Source organism: Xenia sp. Carnegie-2017, unplaced genomic scaffold (assembly GCF_021976095.1).
Source record: "Xenia sp. Carnegie-2017 unplaced genomic scaffold, XeniaSp_v1 HiC_scaffold_6, whole genome shotgun sequence".
NCBI classification, from domain to species: Eukaryota; Metazoa; Cnidaria; class Anthozoa; order Malacalcyonacea; family Xeniidae; genus Xenia; species Xenia sp. Carnegie-2017.
Window position 1 is genome coordinate 1477798 of NW_025813526.1, and position 10016 is coordinate 1487813.

Sequence of the window (10016 nt, forward strand, 5' to 3'; positions counted from 1 at the left end):
TTACTTCTTTTTTATTTTGTTTTTTTTTTGCCTGCTTTTTTATCGCAATATTCGATTCTTTTGGCATTTATCCATTTTCACAGATTTTCCCAGTGCAATGGTTTTGTGATAAGTGTCGGCTTGCACTCGGTTTAAATGAAATAAATGCTTGAATTTTTTGACCAGATTTTGCACAAATATAATCTTGTGACCCTACAAGCATACTGTTTTTACTTTTTTCACATACTTTAATACATCAAAACAGTGGAAAAAAATTTTACAGCTACGTTTTGACAAATAATTCCTGTTTTTGTATTTTGTTGAAGATAATATCAGATTGTACCAACCACGGGTATTGAAGATAATTGTTTAATAGATGTGATGACAGCAAGAGGAATTTGTTTGAGTTATTGTTGGTGCACAAATATGATCTCACAAACTTACAGAATTCTGTTTTGAATTTAGCTGTGATTCTATTCATTAAAACTTGCGATTTTTGTCATAACACAAACCGCATTGAGTATTAAATACATTAGATTGGTAAAAAAATTTTTACAGCTAAGTTTTGATACAAAATTCATATTTTGGATTTGTTGAAGACAGTGTCAGATTGTACCATATATAGGTATTGAAGATAATTGTTTAATAGATGTGATGACAGCAAGTGGATACAAAGAAGACTATTATCAAATTAAAGATAAAATCCTACTAAAAAACTTGAAAATTGGAAGAATGGATTGTACTTCAATAAATGCTGAATCTAATGGCTTACTGGATAAAGTGTAAGCTGATTTAAAAAATGTTGATGATGATACTGAAGAAGAATATAATAATGACATAACTTATTTAAATCATAGAAAAAGGCGAGAAACAAAAAGGAATAAGTGACAAAAAAGCCATGAAACAAATAAAAATAAATTGAGAATTAATAATATTTTATCCTTTTTTATTAGTAATTTTTTGGAGATTACATGACGGGAAAACTTTATACCAAAAATCATGTTCTGTAATTGGAAAAAATTATTATATTTTTTGTTGTGTTGGACATATTGGTGGACATGATTGTAATTTTTACTATAATCAATACGAACCTAGTGTTGATATGAATTCTAATTACACAATTTATATAAGTGAATATGCTGTTAAAAATCAAATGTTTCATTTTTAATATTAATACCAATGTCACAATATGAAGTTAAATTTATGTTAAATTGACGCCTCTTGTTTTTTCATTTTTTATTGTTTTCCTTCTCTTTTGTGTATTGATATATCAACAATGTAATACTTAAATATTGAATTTTTTGAAAAAATAATTCTTTTTTTAGTTTGATGATGGATTTCTCTATTTTTCCAATGTATGCATTTGCTATTTATTAAATGAATATCCTGGACACTGTTTTACATTTCAATTGCATTTTGTATACAGCCATTTGTTTAAATTAAGAAGAAAACCAAGCAAAATGAAATTATGGAAAATTAAAGCAACTGCAAAACATTTGGAACATTCAAAGTTTTTTTATTTTTATTCAACAGAAGAAATTTAAAAAAATAAGATGTGATTGAAAAGTTATATGGAGGGTTATTTGTTGCTGAAATTACAAAAACACGGAACATATTATTTAATTTCTTGTTATTGCGCTGGTAAAATATATATGCAATGTAAAAAGTTATTATTATTTGATAAAGATTTTTGTTAGAGATATAGTTTGTTTGGGTTTAAAAATAATAGAATTATCTTTTGTGACTAATTATTTTAAAATTTATTTGCACGATACACATATTGTAAAAAGACATATATCATTTAGGGATAGAATGTAATGAGGGATATTGGGGGGAATATAAATTTATTCCTAATTTTAGATTTATTGTTTCTTGTAAAGAATTTTTTGATAAAATGTTATGATTTAATGTAAATATAAGAGAAACAGTTTATAGATTTATGATAGAAAATTTTGAATATGTTGAAATTTTAACACACATATCTTTTAAATGCTGTAATAAATTTTTAATTAATTTTTTAGATGTATTTATTTCAAATTGTAAAACAAAACAAGCAATAGAATTATTGAATTAAATGTACATGCGAAAAATTGTATTTAATAATTAAACCAGACAGAGACTATAAGTATCATATTGCATTATGTAAAGATACATTAACATTATTAAATGAAAAAAGAATTACTTTTAATGATTAAATACAAATTTTCTATTTTTTCTATTTTCATTCATCATTATCTTTAAATATCCACTACCCTTTTGTTTGAATTTTTTTATTGATCCTGCTATCATAATTTCATAAGAGCACAATGGTTATAAGACATTTAAAATATAGACAAATTTCTTTATAGCAAACATGTTTCAGCAAATATATGAAGTTTTAATTCTTTAATTAAATTTTTCTCCCGAGTGAATCCAACATAAATTGGTGATTGAAGTGTTTTTTTGACATGTTACATTTTTCAAAGTAATTCTATCACATTGTTGTACTTTTCTAATACTTTGTTTCATTATTAGTAACTTAATCTTTTTCCAGCATAAAGTGCAATATTTTTTCAATATATTCAATTAATTTCTCAATTTTAAAACATATATCAGAATGACCTGATTCGAGATTATATATATCTTTTTAAAACAAAATAAATATTTTTTATTGTATTAACATAATAATATCTTACAGAATTATCATCATTATCATCTGATTTACAATCCTGAATTGATTGTTCAAATAAGAAAGATGAGAATAAAATACATTGATCATTATCCCTTATTTCATAGGTACAAATACTACTGGCTCTTTCATTATTTTTTCTTTTTTCTTTTTCATTTTTATTTAAAAATAAATGAACGTCTATATTGTGTAGTGATTTATAGCCATTTTTTTAATTAATTTTAACAAAGGGTAATTCTATGTGTAAACCATCTAATGATACACCGCTTATAATATTAAATCTAAACTGCATGTGTATAAAAGGATCTGAAAATGTTATTGATTATCATGACAATGTAGACGGTGAAGAAAAAAATGAAAGATAAAGAAAAAAATCATGTCAAAAAGAAAAAATGAAAAATTGAAGAAGAAAGAAGAAAAAAAATGAAAATTTTTTCAAATAATGAAAATAGTTAGTATATTTCATTCAAAAATTGGTGAAAAAATTGCATAAATCAAAACAACTAAAAATTAATTCATTTACAATATAAAAAAATTTTTACATGGTGAAGTTAAGGATCACATCAAATTTTTTTAAAAAAAACAATTTCAACAATTTACCTGATTTTTTGAAACAATTTTCACAAGTACTACAATATTTACCTAATATAGCAAAATTATCTGTAAATTCTGAGAATGATTTAGGTAGATTTTTTTTTGAAGAAGCTCCATTAAAACCTTTTTTGACAGCCTTGTTACCTTTAAAGGAATTCACTATACAGAGATTATTAGATTCTTTTGAACATAATATACAAAGTAACATTTTAGAATTTTTAATAATGATTTGGAAACAATTGTATGTATTACTATTCCAAATCAATATAAAAATAAGAAAATCCCATTTTGGAAAAAGTCCAATTTGGAAAAACAAAACAAAAAGCTTATTTATAACTTATATCCTGATGATGATAGTAGGGGTGGTGGTAAAACAAATCATCCAGTATTGAAGCATCAAAGAGAAGTCAGAAATGGTATTTTACAATTTAAGTGTGACAAGTTACAAACTCAAATTAAGAATTGTTGTTTTGCTGTGGCTGTAATAATTGGAAAAATGTTTATTAATAATGACAATAAACAATCTAAATTTAAAAATATTAATATAAATCAGTTGATGAAATAGTTACTGTAAACAAAGTTCATAGTTACTTCAAACATTCTATAAAGAAGCTAAATTACCGGAAGGAAGTGTTTCCATTAACCAACTAAATATAATTTATGAAAACTATTTAAAAAAATATAATTTTCATTTGGTAATTTTTTCTAAAGATAAATTAGATACAATAATTTATGATTCAAGAGTGACTAATCACGAATCTTTTCACATAAGTGATAAAGTTATTTTTTTATGGTTAAATGATTCTCACTATGACTTAATCTTAAATCCTAAACTTTTTTCTAACTTAAACCTAGATTTATTTTTCTTTAAATGCATGCATTTAAAATTTTCCAAGTATGTGGACTCTCATATATGTAAAAATGAAGATACATGTTTAAAATGTTATTCAAAGGGTAAGAAAGTAAAAAATTTTTCTATTCAATGCACAGAATGTGATATAATTTTTAAATCTACATATTGTTTTCAAAAACATCTGTTTAATAAATTGTTGAAAAATAATTAACAGTGTTAAGGTTGCTCCTTGTCGAAAATTTTTTTTGTAATCCATGTAATAAAATTGTTTCAAGATTTTTCTTCTTTAAAAAAAATAAGGTTGTTTTTCATGATTGTCAAAAAATAATTGTGCTCATTGTAGAAAATATCTGGGCAAGCAACATAAATGCCACATCAAACCTTTAGACTTTAATAAGAATGAGCGTGCACCAACATTTTTTGTCTTTGATTTTGAAACCAAAACTGATTAAAATAATTTAATGGTACCATTCTATTGGGTTGTTCAGAAAATATGTCAAAATGGAAAATTCCTTTTCACAAAAAGTTTGAGTATTTTTAACGCGATTTGGATTATATTACTGACTTATCAATTGATCCCATTCATTGTTGTGGTAATTGTCAATTTGTATTTGATTGTAATGATGTAACATCACGATTAGTTCAGTTTATTTTAGAACAAAGAAATTCTGTTTGGATTGCACATAAAGGTGATACATTTGACAATATTTTTATCAAAATACTTATTGACACAAAAAAATCTGATTCCCGAAACTGTTATGAATGGAAATAAAAATTTATCATTAAAAATATAAGAAATTTATCTACAAATTATTGACAGTTATTCATTCTTGTCTATGAAATTAGCAAACTTTCCAAAATCACTTGAAATTGATAATACTGTAAAAGGATATCATCCATATAAATTTTTGATTTAACATATAGGGGAAATATGATTGATAAAAATACTTTGATATTTCAGAAAGTGAAACAAATGATTTTGACACATGGTATAACGAACAATGTAAAAAAGAATACATATTTTGAGATGCAATTTATTATTAATGTAGCAATGAAGTTAATATACTAAGACTTGGGTGTATAAAATTTTTAAATTTAATCTATAACATCACAAATATTTTATCTTTTTACGATACATCATGCATAAAATTGCTGGTTTAACACTAAAAACAATCAGAAGCAATTATTTACAAGATGATAAAATTGCACAAATCCCATCATTTGGATACAGGGTAATACCATGGAAAGTTTAATAGCATTATGTTGGTTAAGTGAAGTTAAATCAGAATTATATGAAATGGAATACATTTTAGAATACAAATTACCATTAATGGAGAATGAAAAATTTAAGTAGATTTGTTGATGGATATTATGCAGAAAACAATACTGTATATCAATTTCATTGATGTTTTTTTCATGGTTGTAATAAATGTTTTAATAGTGATAATTATAATAGACTGAAAAAAGAAAAGATGTATTTTTTAAGAATGCAAACAAAACAATTTTCACTTGACTTACATGATTATACCCATGTGTTCAAAAAAAATATGAATATCCTCTTAATCATCCTGAAATATATTTAGAGGAAGAATGTTTAAATATTGATGTTACTAGTACGTTTGGGTTAATTAAATGCTGTATATTGCCCCCCAGTACACTTCTATTCCATGTTTCACCCTTATGCATTGATAATAAATTGATATTTACATTGTGTTATACTTCTGCTATGGAAAAAAATCAAAAATGTAATCATAATGATGACCAGAGAGCACTAAGGAGTACTATGTGACGGCCGCCATTACTCTGGCCAGTAAAGTGTACAACATTCACTATGAAAATATATGGAGTGGAAGCCGTAAAGTGGGTTAAAATGTAGATTTTTTGAGCTGTTGGCTGTTTTTGGCATCTTTTTGAAAGAAATTGAAATAAAAAGGCAAGTATTTTGTATATATCATGTAACAAATGCATTTATTTAATACATTTATAGCGAAATTCGGGTCGGAAATCTTGAACAGGTTCTGAGGTTCACAAGTCCTGAGGACTTAAGCCCTGGTCAAACGAGCGCAACATTTTCAACTAACACCATCCAACTTTGTTGTAAGATGTTGGAAGATGTTGTGCCCTACTGGTCAAACGAAAACAACATTTTATATCATTGATGATTAAACATTACGCAATTCGAATAAATATGGCGGCCACTAATTTTGAAATTCATCAATATCACAAAATTCGTCGTTGTGCAGCTGCCTTATGTGTAGTAGAACTTCTAGAGGAAAACAAAAGAAGTTGGACAAGAGGAAAAACAAGACCATGGATGAAGAAAAGAAAAGAAAAGGGCTATTTTACCAACATTGTTAAGGAATTAAGAATGGAGGATACCGCAGGATATAAAGAAATGATGCGAATTAGCTATGACGACTTTCAAACGTTATTACGATATATTGAAAAAGACATTACGCCGTGTCAGGTCTCTGGTGGTCACAAAGTAATCACAGCTGCAGAAAGATTAACATTGACCATACGTTTTTTGGCCACTGGGGAATCATATAGATCATTAAGTTTTCAGTTTGAATATCAAGATCTGCAATTTCATATATTGTAAAAATGTTTGTGATGCTATAAACGATCATGTTCAACCAGATTATATGAAAGTGCCATCCAAAAAGCGAGAATGGTTGCATATTGCCAAAAAATTTAATGAGAAGTGGCAGTACCCTCATTGCCTTGGAGCCATTGATGGCAAACATGTAGTTGTACAACAACCACCAAATTCAGGCTCCTACTTCTACAATTACAAGCACACTCATTCTATAGTTGTCCTTGCTGTAGCAGGACCTGATTATGAGTGTTTGTATGCAGACATTGGCACAAATGGTCGTGTATCCGATGGCGAATATGGAATAAATGTGGATTGGCATTGGCTATTGAGGACAATAAATTATCCTTACCAAGTCCTGAATATCTTGCGGATGTTCAGAGTGTTTACCTTTGTTTTGGTGGGTGATGATGCATTTGCTCTGAAACCGTACTTTATGAAACCATACCCCCAACAAGGTCTTTCCATAGAAAAGAGAGTGTATAATTATCGACATAGTAGAGCTAGGCGCATATCTGAAAACCTCTTTGGAATTGTAGTTAACAGATGGAGATTTTTGAGGACAACACTTCAGCTACCACCAGAAACTGTGGAATCCTTAATCAAAGCTGCATTTGTACTTCATAATTTCTTGAGAAAAGGTGCCTCCAGAAATGATTATTGTCCACCTGGTTTATGTGATGCTGAAGATTCAAGTGGTAACCTCATTCCTGGTCAATGGCGACAAGACAATTCAGCTATACTTACATCACTCAGTGTATCATCATCTGGTCATAACTCTTCAAATCTTGCAAAATCAATTAGGAATGCATTTATGGAATATTTTTGCACTCATGGTGCTATAGAATGGCAATGGGAAAGATGCTAGTTACTATTTACTAAAATATTGAATAGCCATTACATTGATAATTCATCAACAAACTCAATTTCATGCAATTTTGCAAAACAAAACTAAGTAAATTTTAGTCACTATACAAAGGTGATATGAAGTTGATGAAAATGTTGCAAGCTGTCTATTTTTTTAAAAATAACACATCTATTTTAAGTAAAATACAAAATTTTTCTACCTCATTCTGTCATCCTCAATTACAACAATAGCAACAGTAGAATACTAAACATGGAACTTATTATTTGCTATACATAGAAAGCTTCCTTAATATTGCACAGCATTTCTTAAAAATGGAATGCGGATTTCAGTTTCTGTAGTCACTTGTGGATTTAACTGCATTTCATACGGACGTTCTTCTGTGAATTGCTGACCAATGTTTTGATTTGCATTTGTATGATTTGAATAAAAAAGTGTTGGATGGGATGTCGAACTATTCATTTCATTTATTTCCAGCTCAAAAATTATATCTGTGATGCGTTTTTCAGCAACTATTCTGGTTCTTGGTGGAAATTTTGATAACTTCTCTGCCACATACATTGAAAATGGACACTGATTAACACTATTTGAAGCAGGCATTGGCTCTTTTAAAACGTCAATGCAAGTAGTAATAAGGTCTCTCTTCTTTTCTTCTGCTTCAGCTCGTATCCTAGTGGGTGTTTTATAACTGCCACGTGATGATTTGGATGAAACCGACTCCGAATCCAATCCTGTATCCATCTCATCATCAACAGAATCAAGACGAGGAGATATATTTGAAGATGAATGCTTTGAAAGGTTGTCTTTACTTTTGCCAGCGTTCATAACCGGACGAAGGAATTGTAATCGGTCCCAATAAGCCCACGACGATGAATAGTTCTGACTCGAACTTTGACCAGATTTCGTTTTGTTTGTTTTCGCGATTTCTCGGCCAAGTTGCGCCCTTAGTGAAACAAGTCTAGCTTTAATATCTTTCACGCTAATCCCCAATATATTCTTCATTTCCTCGTAAGCTAGTTCCTTTACATCTCGGCAGTGGTAGTCCTTTTGAAATATGTCCCACAGACAAGGTCTTTCTTCGAACAAGTCAATCAAGGTGTTGGTCTCATTCGTGGTCCACTTTCTAACTGCTTTTTTCTTTTTGGTATTATATTCTTCTACAATTACTTCTTCGTCACTTAAGTTTGCTATTTCGTCCGCCATGTTTATTATCAAGCTAAACGTATATTGCGCATGCGTATGACCAACATTGTTGCTAACGCCAGGTCAAACGATCGCAACATGCAAAATTAGCATAATTTGTTGGATAAAAATTTGACTACAATCAAATTCCATGCAACATTGTCCAACATCATGCAACATTATAAAAAAGGGTGGTCAAACGGGGCCAACATTTTGTGACAACAAAGTTGGATGATGTTGGATCAAAATGTTGCGCTCGTTTGACCGGGCTTTAAATGAACTTGGATGTATTACATGTTAAATATATTATTGTGATATAAAAAGCTTTTGTTTTCAATTTAGTTTTATAAAGGACAAAAAATTATATGCACAAAGCCCTCAAAGGTGTGTGACTTTAATGTACTTTCTGTCTTTCTTTTTAGTTGTTGCGAATATGCGGTTCGCAAATTTTACGGCGTAATAAATGCGCATTCTTACAAAAAGTTTCTGCAAGAACTCAAATGGGAATTCCGTACAGCAATCAAATTCCTTTGGTATGGACTTGACGGTGTCTAATATACTTCGACCAACACCTTCGCTCTTTGTGTAGACAGAAAACGTCTTAATAAATGTGTCTTCAAGTTTGATGATGTATTCCAGATAAGGAGAAGATGGTGATTGTAGTCCTCCTAAATCGGATTTCTTTTCATCGAATGCTTTAAAGTGGCAGAATAACTTTCTGTTATCATCCAGTTCTGTAGATGAAAGAGCATTGGTGAATTTCAGACAAGAGTGGAGTTTGAAACTCTTCATTAGAAGAAAACCAGACACATATGCAATGGCATTTTCCTCATTGTGTTAGTAACAACATTTGGCTCCTTGTAGTCAGTAGGACCAATTGCTAAAATTTGTGGTTGCGGAGGCGGAAAGACTTGAACTGTTTTCTTCTGGCTGACTTTATTCTTTGCAACATTTTTGGAATACTCAACCAGCATAGAATCAAGGTCGTTGTCACAATTTCCAGATGAACAGGTTAGAAGGAACTGAAGAAAAGCTTTCTAAATGCTTGCATAAATTGGGTTGGAGTGGGGTTATCACTATTGCCTCCCTGGCGACGAATAGTACCAAAAAAAATTTCTAGTGGGTCAGTATTTAGTCGTCTGGTAAAAAGAAACTTAAACTGATGCACTGATCGTAATGTTTCCCATATCGAGATGATGGCTTTAAGTGTCACTAACCAGCCATGCAGACACTTAACTCTACCAGTGACATCTTTATTCCCTTGGAACACTTTCAATTT

General features: G+C 29.4%; 1 protein-coding gene across 1 annotated transcript; it reads right to left on the reverse strand.

Annotated features, from left to right (window-relative positions):
* Window positions 1–7596: 7596 nt before the first annotated feature.
* LOC124458023 lies at window positions 7597–8996 on the reverse strand. The gene has a single exon (XM_047008138.1). It carries the CDS (start codon window positions 8756–8758, stop codon window positions 7844–7846), a length of 915 nt encoding a protein of 304 aa, XP_046864094.1. The 5' UTR covers window positions 8759–8996; the 3' UTR covers window positions 7597–7843.
* Window positions 8997–10016: the final 1020 nt, after the last annotated feature.

What these genes read in the sequence shown, in the direction of transcription:
- LOC124458023 (XM_047008138.1), bottom strand. Translation starts at nt 8,758, where the DNA reads ATGGCGGACGAAATAGCAAACTTAAGTGACGAAGAAGTAATTGTAGAA.